Raw genomic sequence first — 20,000 nt, 5'->3', positions numbered from 1 at the left:
AGTGATTGGTTCAAAGTTCTCGCGCCATTTTTTCAACCAATCAGAAGTAAAACCAAAACCAATCGTGGCTCGAGCGTGTACATTTTCCCGCGCTTTGTGTTGGCTACGTGTAATTACTTTGAGTTTTGATTGGTTTACTGGATTGTCTCCGTCCTGTATGATTGGCCAAAGTAATTAATTTGGTTTTGGTTGTACGACACCCGATTGAAACTCGCTCTACAATCACTAGTTTTAATTGGCTTCAATTGTTTTTTTTTTTTAATTCAGTTCACTCCGCAGATGGATCCAACAACCACGAAAGCCCTTCCGCTTTGCGAGATGGAACTTGGAGAGTTTTAAAGGCTTGAGTTTTTTGGTGTAAACAATGTAGCATTCGCCACAACGTTTTCTTTCTGCGATTGGCGATTTCGCTCCCAGGCGCGCACCACTGTTATACCACTCGCCCCTAATGAGTTTTCGGGCCCTACCCTGTTTTTAAGGAAGATCTTTTTTACCTTGTTGCGGACAAAAGGACTCATGATACCATATATCCAAGGGTTAACAGCACTGCTGACATGAATAACGTACGGCACAATAAGGACCATTTCTCTAGGGATGCGGGATGAGGGCAATATCACGCGAAAGAGCAGGATTGCCAGAAAAACTGGAACCCATAGCGTAACAAAGGCAAACACGAGTACAAACAGTGCCCTTGTAAGGCGGATCTCCTGCTTCGAAAGGGAAACGGTGTTGGCGTTGTGTGCACGGATAAATCGAAACACACGAATGTAGCAGAAAGTAATGATGCTGAGACACAAGACCACGAAAACAGCTACGATGAAGCAAGTGTAGCCTATTTCTGCCTCTTTGTTGGCGAATTTCATGTTACAAGTGGACATGAGAGGACTGAAGGAAAAAGTGGCCCAACCAGACATGATAGGGACTAAAACCACCACAGCAACGAAACCCCACAGACATGCAATGTAGGCAATCAAGTGGTGAAAGTTAAAAGTGCGTTTGTATACTGCGGGAAATAAAACACAGAAAAATCGATTGATAGCTGTAAGCGCCATGGTTGCCATCGACGCGTAGGTGAGAAAGTGAAGAAAGAAGCCACTTATCTGGCAGGCGAGATTGCTAAAACACAGTTTTCCTGTTGCAAGGGAAGTAAAGAACACCGAGCCGGTAGTGCATGCATTTAGAAGATCTAGAATAGCCAGGGCAGTTATAATTAGTGCCGTGGAAGATTTCAAGAGAGGCTTTCTGTACAATGCGAGTAGAAGGGCTGAGTTGCCGAGTAATCCACACAGCACCAGCGCTGTTGATGTCGAAGTTTCAATCACTACTAGGCCTAGGCTTCTGGGAGGAAGCGACATCTTCATTTAGAGCATTCCAATATAAACCAATGTTAAAGACCTGTCTGGAAATATATAGGACCAATGTAGGTGGCTTCTGATTTTTTTTCTTGACCCTGACTGTGAACGTGTTCAAATATGAAAACTGTCGATGGACGTTTATCGTCGTGCAGAAACTCCTGTCGGTGACTCAATGATTAAAACTATTTGTCAGTCCGTGCTTTATACGAAGTACAAGGTTCTTTTATGTCATGCCGACTCATTTCAACCTGGTCTTGAATGAAACTTTTGAAAACATTTCCCACGACTTGAGAGTATTAAGTATTATGGCGTAAATGCTGTTTTAAATACTGTAATACTGTTTTACGCGCAGTATTAACAATGAATTGGTGGAAACAATTTCTCGTAAAAACCATTTCCGGGTTCTCTTTTTATTGAAAAAAACCATATTTTTTCAAACGAAAGTTTTAAACTTTGTTACGCATTGAAAACATCTAAACTGATCTCGGAAAAGGCGTCTTGTCTGCTGGGAATCGAAAATGCGGTGCTCTTCACTGAGCTTCCCTTAAGACGAAGAGAAGTCTGACAAAAGTTGCAGAGAAGGATTTTACTATAAAAGATCATGGCGCATAATTTCGTTGAAATGACTTCTCAGTGCCCTTAATGTACTTTTACAAGAGTCATTTCAATTGCCCTTTGTTATTTTTCGACAAAATTTAGTTTCGCCTCCTACGTTGCGTCTCTTTGCAGATCATGGTCAATTCTTAAATTTTCAGGCTTATGTATAAATCTTACTTAATACTTGATGTTTAATTTCGTTCATTTTCTTTAATTTTTCTTGTTTCATAAAAAGAGAAAATTGTTTGTTATGTAATTTGGTGAAAACTGGCCTCTTCATGCCTGCGCAAGTACTTCCGGGGATATAATTGGGTTTTCGCCGTACGTGCTCACTTGTAAGGATGTTGATGCTCTCATTGACTGCTTTTTCATTGTTCTTTCGGTAAAAGCAATCTTTTTCTATTCAATACTAAACCATAGTTGTCAAGCGTACGCCTTCATTCTCTTGACAGTCAATTTCAAAGTTTTCACGGTTGTCAGGTTTACCGGCGACTTTTCGGAAGTCTTTTGTTCTGAAACGCTCAGCATCTTTTCTGTGCACATGCAACCTCAGTTTGTTATATTAGGCAATTATGTGGGATAAAAATATCCCTTTGCAACATTCCTGACAAGGAAATTTCTCGTATTTTCTTTGCCGCAAGTCCTTCGAGAAGGTGTTTCAGGTCAGCCGCTCCAAAGAGCGTTAACCCTACTAATGGAAATGGGCCCATACAAGGACAGAGAAAAACTCTGACCAGGGTAGGAATTGAACCCACGACCGTCGGGTTAGATCATCATTGCTCTACCGACTGAGCTACAAGGTCAGACGGGGCAGGCCAGGCCAGACCAGACCTTGTAGGTCATTTCTGTGTCCTTGTGTGGGCCCATTTCCATTAGTAGGGCTAACGCTCACATGGTTCATGTGGGGTAGAAACCTAGCACTTCAAATTATCATAAACGAATATTATGACAACGTAAGCCGACATAGCGCAAATGGAAGACCGTAGCTAGAAACTTTTGAAATTCAGAGGCACGGAAGTGCTACTTTCATAGATATTTCGTCATAAGTAAACATTAATCAGTCCAAGTTTAGAAAGACAGGTACTTTTAGAGGTTAAGGTTTTGTAAACTACTGGTTTTACCAGTAATTTGTGTTAACCCAGTAAAGTTTTATCATTATCATTATCATTATTATTATTATTATTATTATTATTATTATTATTGTTATTTGTATTGAACTATTGATGAATCGCTAAGTAACAGATTAGGCTATGATGTCTCCAAATGGATTTTCCTCAAAAATATCTTTATCAATCAAGACAAGCGAATCGACGGTGAAAAGATTCAAAGGTAACATCAGTAAAGTCCAAAATATCTGCCCAACACTCCAGAAAGAGACTACATTAATTTATCTTTCGAAATTTATTTTTTTTTGGGGGGGGGGGGGTAACTTCCCCCCTTGCCCCTCCTCTAGCTATGGCCATGGAGTCTATTCACAAACTTGAGAGACACAAGAAACAAACCTTGTCCGAAATTGCTTCAGTACAAGACATGTTATAATACATCAATCAATTCCAGAGGTGCCCATCCCCTCCCCCCCTCCCCCGGGCAATCACGAGGCATTTGCTCAAGTTGTCAGTCCCGAGGGTGGGGCATTCGCAATTTTATCGCGGCCCGGGGGCTGCTTAACATGGAAGAGTTTATCGGAAAAGACGAGGCCTTCGTTAAAGACTGGCTTGTCCGTCACGGACTCGGAAAACTTCTGGATGTTTTTAAAGGTATGTTTTCTCAATTTTAGGTATTTCTTCATTTATACTTGTAAGCATATATAAAAGCGACAAGGTGAACTAATATCACAAAACAGTCACTGACGTGAAGACTGCGTAAACACGACTACTTCGCATTTCGCATTCAAAACTAGCCTAGCAATTTTTAAATTCATGAAAGTGGAGTTAACATACAGAAGGTTTGCGAATTCAAATGATGCGATCTTCAAGACCAATCTTGCGGGCTTAAAATACGATTCATCATCATTTAAAATGTCTTGATTCTTCACAGCGACAAGGTGAACTATATTTGGTTTATCAAAAAACGATCACCGACGTGAACACGGCTATTTCGATCCCGGGGGCGGCGCATTTGCCCTCTGTCTTCGTCCCCACCCCGGGGCATTTAGACAGCTTATGTGTCCCCACCCCGGGGAATTTTCCCATTAAAAAAAAATGCTAATGCCCGGGGGTTAGCTCGGGGGGGGGGGGGGGGTGGGCACTGCTAGAATTGACTGATGCATAAGGCTAAAGCAAACATAAGGCGTGACGAACTGTTCACAAGTCAATTTAAAAAAGAAGCTGAACTAGGTTTTGTTAAAGCACTAAAACGCTTTCACGAAAGCGTAAACTACTGAGTCAAGTAAAAAAAATCAAGAGGGCTTGAACTACATTTGAAGCCAGGTGCAAACAGTTCTCGCAAACATTTTTCTTCGTCATTGGTAAGGTCGGACAGCATTATAAACAACAATAGTGCCCGTAAGATTTGAATCTCTAGGGCAACACTGAACAGTAGAACTTGATTTAACATTTTTGTTAACTCCTTAATGCGACCGCAAGCATTACCAACCTTTGACTTGATTTGAATTAATTTGTTAATTTCAGTTCACAGTGTCCCCGGCTAGTGCTCCAGCGCCAGAACGACTAGACACTTTAATAAAGTTCCTTTCCTTTCCCTATTAATGAGCAAAACAATCGCTCTGTACGTATGATGTGAACGTTTGTACATTTCTTTTCAGTTCTCGGGAATTCTGACCAAAACGTGAACTGACCAAATCTCAAGCTCTGAGGACAACGTGAGCACACAGCGACGAATTTTGTTTTTTTCACCTGGTTTCAAGACCATGCCTCCCACTTCAGTTCCTGAATGGTTCGGGTAGTTTATAGAAGTTCGACGAACTAGACTAGTGACGAAAAAGTTTGGGAAATGCAAACTTGTACAATGTAAATTTGAAAGACGTTTTCGTTCAAGTCGCCGTTGTAGATCTTATATATGTAAACCGTCTCATGATCAACCGCGCCTATAGAAAAGGCCTCATCGGGCCTTACGAACATGGTCTGCAAACATGCAACGAAAACCAATAAAAGTGTTGAGAGCTATACAACTGATCTCTCTGACTTCTCTGGACAATCAGCCTTGGCTGAACTTAATACCTTTGGGCGATCAAAAACAACCAGACGGAAAGAGCGTAGAAACACTCTTGGAAAAAGGCGAACTGCCAAAGAGAGAGAAAAAGAGAGAGAACCTAAATGAAAAAAAAGCAAGCAGATATTATATAAACGCGGTAAAATCGTGGTGAGATCGCACCAGGTAAAATATTAACAACCAGTTTCAATCGCATCTTTCCCGTAACCCTAAAAATTGCCCGTAAATTCACCTTAAAAGTGGATTCTACTGAATCAGATTCCGCACTGCCGATTTTGTGAGTATTTCATCAGTAAGAATGATATTCATATCTTATAGTCCCTACAACCACAAACACCATTTATTATAGTTTATGATAATTATAATCTTATTTACAATCAATGAGCGCAGCTCTTGGACGTCAGTAATAGTAAAACTTAATATTAAGTTGTTCAATCTTTTTTCTTAACATGCATACTACTTTGTTCGTTAATGTTTTGTGTTAAGGAAATCCTTTTTAAACCTGCTGCTTGTCTTATTTCCCGTTTCTTGTTTCTACATTCAATATTTGAATCAGGAAGCAACTATTATAACGGTCCTCAAAAAAGACTAGACACTTCTAGGCTCGGCGTCCACAAGGTCTTCTCGGCTTTCAACGTGGCATCCGGTCGGCAGAAGATCAGCCGCGTTAGGGACGAGATTGGGGCACCGCAACAGACTGAAAGAATACCGGGCCCTAACCGCAAACAAAACAGAGCTGCAACTTGGAATATCATCATAGATTCGACGCCTGTTTGGAGCACACCAATTTACTCGAGCATACCGGAGTCAGTTCAGACCAGCGTCTGGTTACCGACAATGCCATGGAGACCGCCTTTAATCGTCTGCCCCGATTGTTCAAAAGGTGGACAATGCTATCCACCGGATAAATCACTATACAGCGGATAAACACTATCAAAACCAATTAGATTATGCAATGGATAGTGCGATTTATCCGGTGGATAGCGCTATCCATCGTTTGAACATCTGGAGCCTGAAATAAAGCGTTTGAACCGCGACGTCTTTGAAGTTTGTCAAGATATTTTCTTGTGCCAAGGGATTGGTTACAAAGAATAGCTGAACGCCAGCCGACACGGTTGCGAGACAGGGTAGTCTTGTTCACTGGGTTCGGATTGATCGTTAGTACAGCAGTCCTGCCGTGCACGTCTAATGGGAAGGGAGCCTTCTTTGAGGACGACACTTTGGAGAAAGATGTGGTAGTCTGACTTTGGGCATCCAATTTGCATGGCCTGCCCGGCTAAGTCCGAAGAGCTTCACGCGAAGTGATGGTGGACCAGAGTTAGTTATTCTAAAATGCTCCTCGTTCGTCAACATGTCCTCCCAGGTCACTCCAATAATACCGAAGTCATCATCGCTAAAAACGCGCGTCCTTTTGAAATTGGCCTTATTTCTCAAAAAGAGGGAAGAGGTACACTCTAACATCAATACTTTCAAGCGCCATCTTAAGACACACCTGTTTAGCAACGCTTTTTCTTTTTCTTAAAGTTTATTTACTGGCCTTCCTAATTACGTATATTAGTATAAATACACAGGTGATATACAAAATCGCGCGCTCTCATTGGCTCGCTATCTCGGATTATCAGCCGATAATCACCTCGACGGACAAAATGGCTGCCAGTAGTCGTTTTGCCACTGTAAGTGAAGATGATTTCGCTTTGAAATGTTTTTTTTTTCTCTTTTTTGAAATAATCACCTGTGTATTTATACTAAAACAGTTATTCGCCTCAGGCTCAGTGATTATTGATGAATATTCACCTCGACTTCGTCTCGGTGAATATTCACCGATAATCACTTCGCCTTCGGAGAATAATTGTTAAATATATTTATTTTATATTGTATATTATAAATCTTTTTAAATTTTATCATATGTAAAGCGCATTTGATCATATTTACATGGAAAATGCGCTATATAAGTTTTAAATTATTATTATTGTTATTATTACTATTACTATTATTATTATTATTATTATTATTATTATTATTATTATTATTATTACAACCTTCTAGTCCTATTACAGTCCCTCGCCCCTACGTGAAAGAATCATTGAATAGTTTCGGCGCTTACATTTGGCGGCACCGAAGCATCCGCAATTACGCTTCCTTTTCGCAACACGCAACTGCGCTCCCAGGCGCGAACCACGGTGATCACTCTCAAAGAGTCATCAGGCTGTAACCTGTTTTTAAAGAAGATCTTTATCATCTTGTTGCGAACAAAAGAACTCATTATTCCATATATCCAGGGGTTAACAGCACTGCTGACGTTCATCAGATATGGCACTGTCAGGACCATTTCTCTAGGGGTGAGGGATGCGGGCAATATCACGCGAAAGAGCAGGATTGCCAGAAAAGCGGGAACCCATAGTACAACGAAGGCAAACACGAGTACAAATAGTGCCTTTGTAAGGCGGATCTCCTGCTTGGAAAGAGAAACGGTGTTAGCGTTGTGTGCACGAATAAACTGAAACACACGAGTGTAGCAGAAAGTAATGATGCTGAGACAGACGATCACGAAAACGGCGACGATAAAGGAAGTGTAGCCTATTTCTGCCCTTCGGTTGGCGAATTCCATGCTACAAACGGACATGAGAGGATTGAAGGCAAACGTGGCCCAACCAGACATGATAGGAACTAAAACCACCACAACAACGAAACCCCACAGGCATGCAATGTAGGCAATCGAGTGACGATAGGTGAAAGTTCGTTTGTATACTACGGGAACCAAAACGCAAAAAAATCGATTGACAGCTGTAAGTGCCATGGTTGCCATTGACGCGTAGGTGAGAAAGTGAAGAAAGAAGCCACTTATCTGGCAGACGAGATTGCTAAAACACAGTTTTCCTTTTGCTAGAGAGAAAACGAACAGCGAGCCAGAAGTGGATACATTTAAGAGATCTATCATTGCCAAAGCGGCGATTATCAGCGCTATGGAAGTCTTCAAGCGAGGCTTTTTGTACAAAGCTACTAACAGGACCGAGTTGCCGATTAATCCAGACAGCACCAACACTGCAGATGTCGAAGTTTCAATAACTACCAGACCAAGGCTTCTGGGAGGAAGGGACATTTTCATTCAGGACAGATTAAAGATTCTCAATTAAAATTCAAGCCAGTGCCAGTCTGTAAGACTACCATTGAAGACGTACGTAGCTCGATTCTGTTTTTTTTCCTTTCCTCGATTGCTTTCTCAGTGCTTTCTTGAAAGTTGTGCCGCAAACCGAGAGCTCAGGATGTACTTGTCAAAAGAAGACCCGTGACTATATGATGGCGCAATAATCAAAGTGAATTCTCAATCGATGCTTTATAAGGAAAGTGGAACTCCGTGTTCACCCATCATTGTATGCCAGTCACAATAAGGTATTATTCAATGAAAACCCACGGATTCACCGCATTTGTCGAATTCAAATTAATTGAAACTTTCGATTGCTTGGCAAAAAAGTGAAACCTCGACAACAGAAAAAGCAGTCTAAAAGCTCAAGACGGAGATTTTAAAATAATGACAAATAATCCTCGTGTCTCATTCGGTCTGTCAACAGTTGCTTGTTTGGAATATTTGAGAGCGCACTTACTTTACATTTAAGAGTCCATGGCGTTAAACTTGTCGGTGGATTTGACGTGATAATGACACAATATCAACTCTTTCAACCTGATTGTCCATTTCGAAGCGATCGTGAAAAATCCATATCCCCTAGAAATTTATTCATAGTTTTTTTGAAAGTCGCATATCTAAGGAAACATAAAAGTTTGGGTTTAAGTGTAACGAGCAACTTATTGGCCGCTCGCGTAAACGTTTTACCCGAAATTGCGTCATTGCATTATGTGCAGACTTCAAATGTGGTTTGACAAAAAACATATCATAGGACAATTCATTTCTCGCTTAGTTCGTTAGTTCTCCTCTACTCACTATGCGCTAAGGTTACTCCCCTTTTTATTTAGATTCGTTTAAAAGTCAATTTCGTGAGATCGCAGGCTTTCGTGCTTTTTTGCAACAGTCTATTTTTCTCAAAGTGGTCCACAAGCTTTAGTGAAGATTTACTCCCAATTCTATGTCTATTTGTACATTTTTTAACGCTAGTACCAAACTGAGAAGATTCATTCCATCCGCGTGTGAGTGAAGTGGGACTCGTGCGCTTGCAACTCATTACGATTACAACAATTTGCAACGCATTCAGTCTATTAACGATGTATTCGACTTGCACTTTGTGCTTTATTTGTTCACATCCGTCGTAAAATATTCCTTCCTATTTTATTTTTTTATACTTTTTCAGCTCTCTCTTCCGACCTCCGGAATATTTCTGAAGATCGCCCTAAAAAATTGCGAAAGAGCCCGCGAACGAACATTCTGCAAAAATTGTTATGAGTTCGAGTTCCGAATAAATTTAATGAATAAAGGGGTTTAGTTTCTATAGATAAAGCTGCGTCGGTGGGGAAGTAACACAAAAATGTGTTTATCAACTGCGTTGATATGGCAAATTCAGTAAATTGACAAACGTAAAGAAATTCAAAAGCTGACCGGTTTCGAGCGTTAGCCATTCGTTCTGATTTCAGACAAGGAAGGCCTTCAGCAAAGCTGATGCACAATGTATTTTATTCGACTAGTTGGTCCGGACCAGAGTCTGCCTATAACTTGCCCGGAGGAGTTTTCAATCGGGTTTTTACCCTGGGAAGGAATGGAAAGGAACTTTATTTAAGTGTCTAGTCGTTCTAGCCCTTGAGCACTATTAGGCCATTTTCGAGTTCATGTCTGCTTCCTCTTCAAAGAGAAGCTAAGTGCGGAGTTTTTCTCATAAAAATTAGTTTTCATTCATATGTAAAGTAGAACCAATTACCATCACGAAACCTTTGCACTTAGATTTGCTTTGAAGAGGAGGCAAACATGAACTCGGAAATGGCCTAATTTGGGGACACTGTAAGCTGAAATTAACAATCAGTGTAAATCAAGTCAAATGTTGTTTTTGAGGACGGAAAAACCTGAGTACCCGGAAAAAAGCCTCTCGGTGCAGAGAAGAAAACCAACAAACTCAACCCACATAGAACGCCGAGTTTGGAATCGAGCCCGGGCCACATTGGTGGCAGACAAGTGCTCTCACCACTGCGCCTTCTCTGCAACCCAAAACCTGTTCTTTTCCTATGTTGTCAAACTCTAAATGCAAAATATTGTAATTTCAAAGTTTCTTCCCTTCAGGCGCCTTGAACTGAGATACTTTTAACGATCTTTTCCCTACAAACCAACAAATCCACACGAATAAGTAAGTAAGTAAGTAAGTAACTTTATTTACCCACATATTGCAAATGAGCAAAAGCTCGTTTGAATGCAAATGTGCAGTATTGTATTTAAAGAAAAAAAATATAATAATAATAATAATAATAATAATAATAATAATAATAATAATAATAATAATAATAATAATAATAATATAATTTTAAAAATGGAAATGAAAAATTAAAAAAAAAAACCAATTAATTTAGGAAGTGAGCATATTAAAGGTGTGAAGATGGGCGATCTATTTACATGAAATAATACAAGAAATGCCATAAATCATCGTCCAGTGCCGGTAAAACTAACATTTTACGATTCTCCACGGAGCGCCTAAGGTTTCAAATTCCCTTCCTCGACTTTTTGCTATAGAAAACTGTTATCGAAAGATCATTAATTAAACTCTCCCGTCCTCTAATTTACCACGTCTTTTTCATCTAGCCATAGATGATCGCACGAAAGCCCAAAGCCTTCTGCTTCCTTTAAACTTTCCTCGAGATATTCCTAAGTATATCTTTTTAATAGACCTTTTTCGCTTATTAATTTTGTTTTCCCAATACAGATCATGTGATAATACCCAGGAAGGAGGTTTGGTCCTTTGTCAGTGTTCATTAAAAAGAGTGCATCCAGACATATTCATGATTGCATGCGCTCTTTTTAATGAGCAAAACAAAGGACCAATCCTTCCGAGTATTATCACATAATTTGTATTGGGAAAACGAAATGTACAACTGAACTGAATAGAGTGTAATGTGAAGTGCTAGATTTCTCTCCCATATGAACCACGTGAGCGTTAGCCCTACTGATTGAAATGGGCCCACACAAGGACAGAGAAAAACTCTGACCAGGGTGGGAATTGACGCTCACATGGTTCATATAGGAGAGAAATCTAGCACTTCACATTACACTCTATTCAGTTAACTCTGTAGGGAACTAAATGGTTTATTTGTCCACCATGCTCAAGCACTTTTTACTTAATACAATGGAAACATCATCGGCAGCTATAAACGTTTGTTACCAAATAAAATCACCACGTCAAGAGGAAATAAATTGAATTGAATTGAAATAATAATGGAAAAGATTTTGAAAAATAGTTCACTTGCGAGTCCAGGTGGGATTTTTTTAATAATGTTTATTCATTTGACTTAATTTCAAAAGAATGAAAACTTATTACTTTCAGTTTGTCTGAAGGAAGAAGTATGGGGTCCAACTTCCTCTTCTTTTGAATTGCTTTTGAGCTCCACAGAATCCCCTAAAACACACTTTTCCGAATAGACGCACAGGAAAGGCGTCCAGCTGGCCCTAATGCCGAAGAAAAAGAAATTGTAGTCGTAAACACTCTCTTTCTTTGGCCATCTTAGCTTAATAAAAAATAAGACGCAAACAGCGGTGACAAACCGATTATAAACAAGCCCATTGTTTGAAATTATTTTCTTGACGTTTCGTATGCTTCGACATACATCCTCAGAAGTGACCGTTAACTGCAAATTTGAACCATTTAAATGTAAAATAAGTAAGTATGGTTTCAAAACAATTATGTGACAAATAATGGTAAATAAAAGAAAAAAACGACTAATGCTTCGAAATTCTAGTTAGAAAAGACACAGTTTTTCACTGCTAACATATTCATTTAGGGTAGGCCTTGAATGTATTATCCGAATAGTGGCCGTTTTTATACTAGAGACGTTGAAGTCGTCTGAGACGTTAAAGTCGTCTCGAGACGACTTTAACGTCTAGTATAAAAACGGTAAATAAGACAGACGCATTTAACGTCTGACTGCTTTAACGTCTTCTGCTAAGTGCGTCGTTTAGACGCATTTAACAGACGACTTTAACGTCTCAGACGTTAAATGCGTCTAGTATAAAAACGGGACGCCCTCACTGGTACGCATTTAGCCCTTACTCGTCCACAGACGACTGGCACGAGTTAGTGTTTAATCCTGAAATCGAGGCTTAGCGCCTAAACAACATGGCGGCCAAGAAGAATTTGAAGGAGTCGAGAGGAACGAGGAACTCCTTTCTTCATCGACGCTTCGTCCTTTCCTTGGTCTCTTCATAGCTACGGCACACAAGCCAAGTGCCTGAGCCACATCTAGTTCTTCGTCCATATCCTGCAAAAGCCGCTTTCTCGATTGATTTCTCTTCTTTAAAAACATTTGTATTTCCATATCTTGCCTTTCTTGGCGACGTCGAGTAATGGACTTAAGAAGTTGTAATTCCGCCATGTTTATTTTGTTCGTATACTCCCGTGCTTAAAGTTTATTTGGCGCCGAGTTTCCTCTTCTCCAGTGTCTTCCGAGGATAGAACCCAGTCTTTTTCAGAAAAAAAGTTTTTTTTTTCTGCTAGGTCGTCTACTTTTATGCGTCCCGTTTTTATACCAGACAGCTTTAACGTCTCAGACGTTAAATGCGTCTTGACGACTTTAACGTCTCTAGCATAAAAACGGCCAGTGTCTCATTTATTTTACATATCGAAGCATATGAAACGTCAAGTAAATAAGTTGTTCCTGCGAAACTGAACTTCTGTCGGCTTTGCAAGGCTTCCTCTTAAAAAAGACTTCACCTTCAACTTCAACTTTATTTACACTGTTCAGATGAATTAATCTTACAGGATAGCTCCTTGATCCGGCGAATCGAGAAAAAAAGCGGATTTCAGGTCAGATTTTAACATTGCACCTCTTATCCACGTCTTGGTTAAGAGGTGGTCACAATGACCACTTTCACCACAGTAGCTCACAGGTAGCCCAGACTCGGAGGGTCTCGAGTATGGGAGTCTCGATAACAAACTCAGAGATATTTACAATAAAGAAGCCGTATTTTATTGTCCTGGTGACTTTCTCGCTTCTTGTGTGGTTATTTGCCTGATTGAATGCGATTTAAGTGACTTTTCAACTTCCCGGGTTGTCACTCGTACATAAATAAAGCAAAAGCTGGAAAGTAATTTCTAGCTTACCTCACATCTCGCCGATATTAAAGTCGCATCAGTCAAGCTCAAACTTCGGCGATGACCACACGGTTAAATTTACTTTTCTTTGATCAAGCTTCAAGGTCCAGCGAGTATCCATTGCTGAGAAACAGAGATGAATATCCAAAATTTCAAATCCTTCGAGGCTCGCTTACAACGAATTTGGACATGGGTGGTCAACCGTTCACTTATTTGCTCTCACCGTATCGAGGTTCAAGTGAACGGTTGACCAGCCGTGCCCAAATTCGTTGTCAGCGTGCCTCGAAAACATTGTGTGAATTTGTTTGAGTCGTATCACGCAAAAGCACATCTTTAGATTGCTACTTACAATTTAAAATCTGCTTGTGCTGCCACGAAAAATTCCTGAAATTTTTGAAACACTAGCGAAAAAACTTATAAATCATATTTTTACCGGTTTTGATTTGAATTAATGCACATTTCACAGTTCTAAATTTGGATAATCGATTACATGATCACACTTTGCCAAATGGTCGGAATCACTGATTGCGGACTTTTAAATAATATACACAGGTATGACAAAAATATAAATTATGACGTAAATAGTAAAACCATAATATATTTAAGCAACATACACATCAACACATTAACAAATGTGTGACGTTTTATCCCACTTGCTAGTTTAGAGGTCGGACAAAGTAAAGACTGCATGTAGCCTATTTTGGTGTAAAATAAACTCGCTTTGAAAACGAGACTTTAAGGAGTCGTCCAAGATGGCGAGCCATGAACCACTCACTCTTGCTAGAGGTACACATTTTCTTTTCCTTTATTTTCCTTTATTTTCCTTTTCTTAGACGAAACTATGTTACCACAATAAGACTGCAGCCTGTCGCAACGAAAAATACGCTTTAAGTCGAGCGGCACAATGGAATTAACCGATACCATGTCAGTGGGGTAATTATTTGCAAATTTTATATTAAGTGCTGCAGAATCAAGTCTAAATTAATATTGTTTATATCATTTTACAACTTAGCTTTCGGACGATTCGTCTAAAGGTTTGTCTTTGGGCAGTGATTTTAGAATACCTCGACACTTTTGCCTTAATGAAGCAACATCGTTTCAAAAAATGCGCTGGGCTCTAAATTATTATTATAATTCACATCAAATATTTAGCTTACAAGAGGACCAATTTTGTAGAATCTTGCCTTACGACGTTGCTTTTAGTTTTTCTGGTAAATCTGTTGAAATATCATGTTCTCAGTTTGGTCTACATAATATGTGATGTACACTTTACAAAAAATGACTAACTGTAGCTGCAATAGCATATAGGGAAGATATCGTTGACGTCCCGTATTGTTATTAATGTGCCAGCCAGAGCCTCACTGGTTTTTCGAAACAAAGGGTCTTGATACATTTGGCACATTTGAATAACAAAAGCAATTTTTGTAAACAGATATCTTCCCTATATCATCCATGATCTTAAAAGAATACAGTACTGGCTGCAGGAATAGCAGTATTGCACGCACATATCATGCGTTTAAATCCGCCATATCGCACCCAATTTACACACAAATTACGCGCAAGTGAAAGAAGTACACGAAGGTCTGCGCAAAGTATTGTGCTCAAATTCTTCATAGTGCGTGAAAAATTTTACTGCACGCAGAGTTTTGTGTAAAAGAGGACAGAGTATTTACTGTTCAATATACAATTTCAACTTTGCATTTCAATATTTTCATAAGAAGTGTCCACTTTGGTTGAATATTTCAATTACTTGGTTTTTGCTGGCACATCTGTCATCTGAATGTCACACGTTGGCTGGCTGGCTCTCTGTTTGTTTGCAATTGGTTGCATTTTGCTTTTCATTTCCTGTATCGTTTGAACGGGTCGAAGTTCATTTCTATAATGGAAAGGCTGTGAGTGGGGTGATAAATGTTGTAATATTATACATTATAATTAAAAGTGGTGATATACATGTACCATGCTGATCATCCATTTCATTTTCCTTTCACCGCCAGGGGACCCGAAAACACTGACCCCCAGTCCATGGACTACCCATTAATGGACTACCCTAAAATAGAGTATCAAGTATTTATGAGTCAATGAATCAATGAGTCAGTGAGTTATTGCAGTTACCCTGACCGATAAAATGAAAGCTAAAATTTCAGAGAGTGCTTAGGCCTAATCACTGAAACGAGGGCTTAGGCTTAATCAATAAATTATTGCTATATTGACTGTGAGTCTCATTGACTCATGACTCAAAAATCATGGGACCTCCCTAAAATAGACTAAATCTAAAAAAAATGCTATTTTGAATGAGTACTATTGAAAGAACTGAATTGATTATCTACTTACATTGCATGCATCTTGTTTATTTTTGTCCGCATGGAGACATGCAACTAAATTCAGGAATTGAACCGCCATCACTTCACTTACGTGAATTAATCAGCCATCAAAACAATTATTGTCAAAAGCTAACCATTTTAAAATGGGTGCTTAGACTTAAATACTGTTTATCAGCACTATTTGAAATGGGTGATGAGACTTAAATACTGTTTATCAGCGCTATTTGTAGGCAGTCATACATGTGACAGTTGTCATATACCTCGTTTTGTGCCAACAGCTTATTACTTTCGTGGTATCAAGGATTAATGTTTTGGCCCAAACAAAGCAATACTCCGCCAACCTAAAAACAAACTATCCTCCCAGAATCAATGAACCATGTCGTGGTTTGAAACATTTGCTGGGCTGAATTCCGTGCAGCACCCATTTCACCATCAAAATATGTTGTGATACGCTTGCTTTTTTTGTTTAACCAGAGAAAGACGTGGTCACAGGTCATTGTTTTACCAATACAGAAAGTATCCTAAACATTCATCATAGTCCTCTACTAACTATGCATTCATAAAAGGTAACCCTTCTTCCCCAGAGAGTGAGACTCCTAGATTTTACTCTGGTGAACACCAGACAGTAATTTTACTTGCTGATTGGAGGTGCTGTAGGTGTGAATGCATTAATATTTTAGTGATTGGTTTTACATTGTATGGTGATCAATTGACAAGCACTCGAAACACCATCACAAAGTAAATCTGTTAGTTACTTTTTAAAGACAAGTTCCGCAAGGTTTTAATCCTGCACACATTGAGGATTTGGCAAGTAAATATTCAAATGCTGATCTCCTGGTGGATTTTCTGCTTTTATTCCTAGACCTCAACCGTGCAATCGAGCTGATCGACAAGTTGTTAGCCAGTAAGTAGCTTAACGATGCTTTTTATTCTTCGTTATTTTTCCCCTTAAGACAGACCTTCTCATTTTTTTGTCTGCTATTGTACTGGTTAAGGGACAAATGTGGCTTATTACAGTAAGTGTATGCCTTCTTTGGCTAAATTCAAATCCTTTAACTGTTTTTCAAAGTGACAGCTTTCCAGAAAGTAAAGCAACAATGTAGTGTTTCACCTCCTAAATGAAACTTAAGCCACACTTCACATTGCAACCAGGCCCCAGTTGTTCAAAAGGTGAATAACATGAACGCTTACCACTGGATAAATTGCTATCCAGGGCAGAAACGCTAGCAAAACCAATTGAGTTATCCAGGGGATAGCACTATCCACCCTTCGAACAACTGGAGCCCAATAACTTAATTGGTTTTGCTAGTGTTTATCTGCTGGATAGTGATTTATCCAGTGGACAGTGTTATCCACCTTTTGAACAACCAAGGCCAGGTTGACCATCTGACATAGTGTGATTCTACTCTGGGTTGACTAAATTTGAATGTACAGCTTAGAGAGTTAGGATTCAAAGATCCAACATCATGACACTCCTGTCTAGTGTCTTCATCAGCAGTAATCCAATGTTATCACAAGAGTCCTTTTGTATGTGCCTTTGGTTCACCCTGATGAAGACACTTGGGAGTTAAAGATCAGTGATGTCGACGGTAACCGAAAACTTCACTTCAAAATGTAACATGGCTCTATCATAAGTCTCACGATTATTCTGTCTCGTTCACGTCCTACAATATGGGCGAAGTATCCTAAAAATAAATTGGTACAAGCAGTTTCAGAGTGAAAATAGAGAATGAAAGATTCTCTGTGGCGTGCTTATGTTGTTATCAAAACCTCAAATTTGGTGATTTCACGTCGTTGTTATGCAGAGGACTGCAAACCTACTTTCTAAAATCTGTGCTGCATGTGCAGCACGCTTATTTATGCTCTTTTAAGCAATGATATTATTGTTTCGTGGCATTTTCATAGTCATAGCGGTTGACAGGAGTGTCAAGACATTAAGTCTTTGATTCGTAACTTTTTAAGGTACATAATAAATTATTAATTTAAACCAGAGTAGCATTAAACTTCGTCTGAAAATTAAGCCATTTTGCATTGTACAATGAACAAAACGTGGAAAAAATTTATTAGAAATCCCACATTTTAAAGGGATTTTTGCCATTAAAATATGAGTCAAATTTGAACATACTTTGCAACACTTCAAAGTGGGCAAAATTCCCATACATTCATTGTAATTTAAGCTGTATTTACCACCCAGTCAATGCGGAAACAAACCATGGAAAGGTCTGTAATATCCCAAGTAAGAGGTGGAGATGTTGATGAAGGGGTTGGCTGAACCTTGGGATCAATGATTGGTTGGCTCTGTTGTTTGAATTTCTTAGTGCAGCAATCTGTTTCAGGAAAAAAATTCCCTGGGGGTACCGGTGTTCTAGGCAGTTGGGAACCACTGTTTTTCTTTTGTCTGGAGTCTCTTAGCAAAGTCAGCAGTTATAAAAGAATGTTTGTTTCTTATGCCATAGCTAACTGACACTGTTTTTGCTACACTTCACTTTGTAATTGGAGTGATGTCAGGCCTTCTGGGTCAATATTTCTTGTAGCTTGAAAATCACATTCAGTTTTGACTTAAGAGCTTCCTTAACAACTACTGTCTTTCTGTAGGTAGGTAACTTGTCCTTATGTCCTTTTCTTAAATTGACAATACTCAATAATATTTGTACTTTAGGTGGGGATATTCCACCCAAGAAACTTCAGGCCTTACAAAAAGTGTTGCAGAGTGAGTTCTGTAGTGCAATTCGTGAGGTATGTATAATATTATTTCCTGAAATACTCCTTTTTTCCCAAAATTATTTTCAATCACCTGTTGCTTTTTATTGATCATAAGGTTTATGAGCATGTCTATGAGACAGTTGACATTCAAGGGAACCCTGAAGTGCGAGCACAAGCCACTGCCAAGGTAATTTTGAGCAGATGAATCAATATTACTTTGTTCCTCAGTATCCATGTTTAGTTCATCTTGATGTCCCAACTTTGAAAGGGCCATGCTTAAAAGGCTTTCTTTGGATTTCAAAATTGTGTTAACTAAACACTGGAATTTTCCTATTTAATGGTCTGCTGTTACTAACCTTAAGATCTTGAGAGAGCTGGATTGAGGAGAAAATGATGCCAAAGGCTCACCAGTTTAAGAATACAATGCATGTGTACTCCGCAGAATTAATATGCAGCACAGGGGTTTTGACTTTTAAACTTGTGTTTTGTATATATAATAAACTGCATTAATACGCTGAAATTTTAAGCTAGACTTTGATGTCACTTTTCCCTGGATCCAACCCTCTGAGATCCAATCGGTTAGTTTTGAACGTGAGTAAGAGTGCTAAAGTAGTGGCGTCATAAAAATTAAATTTTTTAAATTATGGGATTTGTTGGGATATTATCATTTTGAAAGAACATTATCCAAAAGGCCTACTTGCCAAAAATTTAAAGCATTTCAGGGCAAAATGTCTTTGAGATATTAGCCTGGTTGTGCTCTGGTGACTCCATACAAATCCTTCTAAGTTTGACTCAGTTCATAACATAAGGAACTGAGTCAAATTTAGAAGGATTTGTTTGGAGTCATCAGAGCAAAATGGGACTACCGGTATTTGCCCCACAATGATACTTTTTGGCAACTAGGCCTTTCATATGTCAAGCCTGCAAATAATTTTTTGCTATAAGCCTGTCATATGTCAGGGCCTGGGACACGTTTTGACCTGACATGCAGCCACCCTAGTCGGATAAAAGGAAGTTTCCACACTTATGGAGTGGGATGCTTGTGGACCACTTTATAAATTGCCCAGCGTCTCTTTTTTCGTCTTGTTTTTATTTTTTTATTTTTTAAAACTTTTTCGAATGGTACAATCTTTTTCTGCTCTAGCATGATCAGTATGAAATGCAAGGTCTTCTGAAGTAACACCACTTAACGTTAAGTCAAGATTCATGTGGAAAGACACCACTGTTGCTATTCAAATTATTCTTCAGTCGCTTTCAGAGAATTTTAAGAAAATCTTTCAAGATTCCATCCAAATGTCTGATCAAAGTTCCACGGGGAAATAACTGCTCTTCTCCACAAGACAAAGTATTAATAAAGAATCAAAATAGCGATGTGTCACGTGTGACACAGTTGCAGGCAAATGGGAACACTGTCAAAACACACAATTCCTTGGAACATTCACCAGATTTATATATGATACGCTACTCGTTGAACCCAACTCACATAAGATAAAGTAAAGTCTCTGCTTATGAGCCAGAAGGCCGATCAGGACGGCACTTATCTCTGGTTTCATTAGCATGAAGCGACTAGGAGTATTTCTACTCCCCCCTGGATGAGATGCTAGTCCATCGCAGGGTTA

The 20,000-nt window shown here is 39.2% G+C and overlaps 3 protein-coding genes across 3 annotated transcripts in view; 1 reads left to right on the top strand and 2 right to left on the bottom strand.

Moving 5' to 3' along the window:
• Positions 1-335: 335 nt before the first annotated feature.
• On the bottom strand, positions 336-1,355 carry LOC137971837 (melatonin receptor type 1A-like). The gene has a single exon (XM_068818587.1). It carries the CDS (start codon positions 1,353-1,355, stop codon positions 336-338), a length of 1,020 nt encoding a protein of 339 aa, XP_068674688.1.
• A 5,819-nt stretch (positions 1,356-7,174) lies between these two features.
• On the bottom strand, positions 7,175-8,452 carry LOC137971362 (melatonin-related receptor-like). The gene has a single exon (XM_068818198.1). It carries the CDS (start codon positions 8,227-8,229, stop codon positions 7,204-7,206), a length of 1,026 nt encoding a protein of 341 aa, XP_068674299.1. The 5' UTR covers positions 8,230-8,452; the 3' UTR covers positions 7,175-7,203.
• A 5,582-nt stretch (positions 8,453-14,034) lies between these two features.
• LOC137971368 (protein lin-7 homolog C-like) overlaps positions 14,035-20,000 on the top strand; it is an 18,654-nt gene continuing 12,688 nt past the window's right edge. The window contains exons 1-4 of the mRNA XM_068818205.1: positions 14,035-14,143; positions 16,541-16,582; positions 18,338-18,414; positions 18,497-18,568. Of these exons, the coding sequence (XP_068674306.1) occupies positions 14,110-14,143; positions 16,541-16,582; positions 18,338-18,414; positions 18,497-18,568 (225 nt within the window). The 5' untranslated portion in view covers positions 14,035-14,109. The remainder of the gene's footprint in view (positions 14,144-16,540; positions 16,583-18,337; positions 18,415-18,496; positions 18,569-20,000) is intronic.

This window comes from Montipora foliosa, chromosome 9 (genome assembly GCF_036669935.1).
Source record: "Montipora foliosa isolate CH-2021 chromosome 9, ASM3666993v2, whole genome shotgun sequence".
Classification (NCBI taxonomy): Eukaryota; Metazoa; Cnidaria; class Anthozoa; order Scleractinia; family Acroporidae; genus Montipora; species Montipora foliosa.
Note: the sequence above shows the minus strand (reverse complement) of the source record. Positions and strands in the feature narration are given on the sequence as shown.

Excerpts from the sequence above, each read along its gene's own strand:
- LOC137971362 (XM_068818198.1), bottom strand. The coding sequence starts at position 8,229 with ATGAAAATGTCCCTTCCTCCCAGAAGCCTTGGTCTGGTAGTTATTGAA.
- LOC137971837 (XM_068818587.1), bottom strand. The coding sequence starts at position 1,355 with ATGTCGCTTCCTCCCAGAAGCCTAGGCCTAGTAGTGATTGAAACTTCG.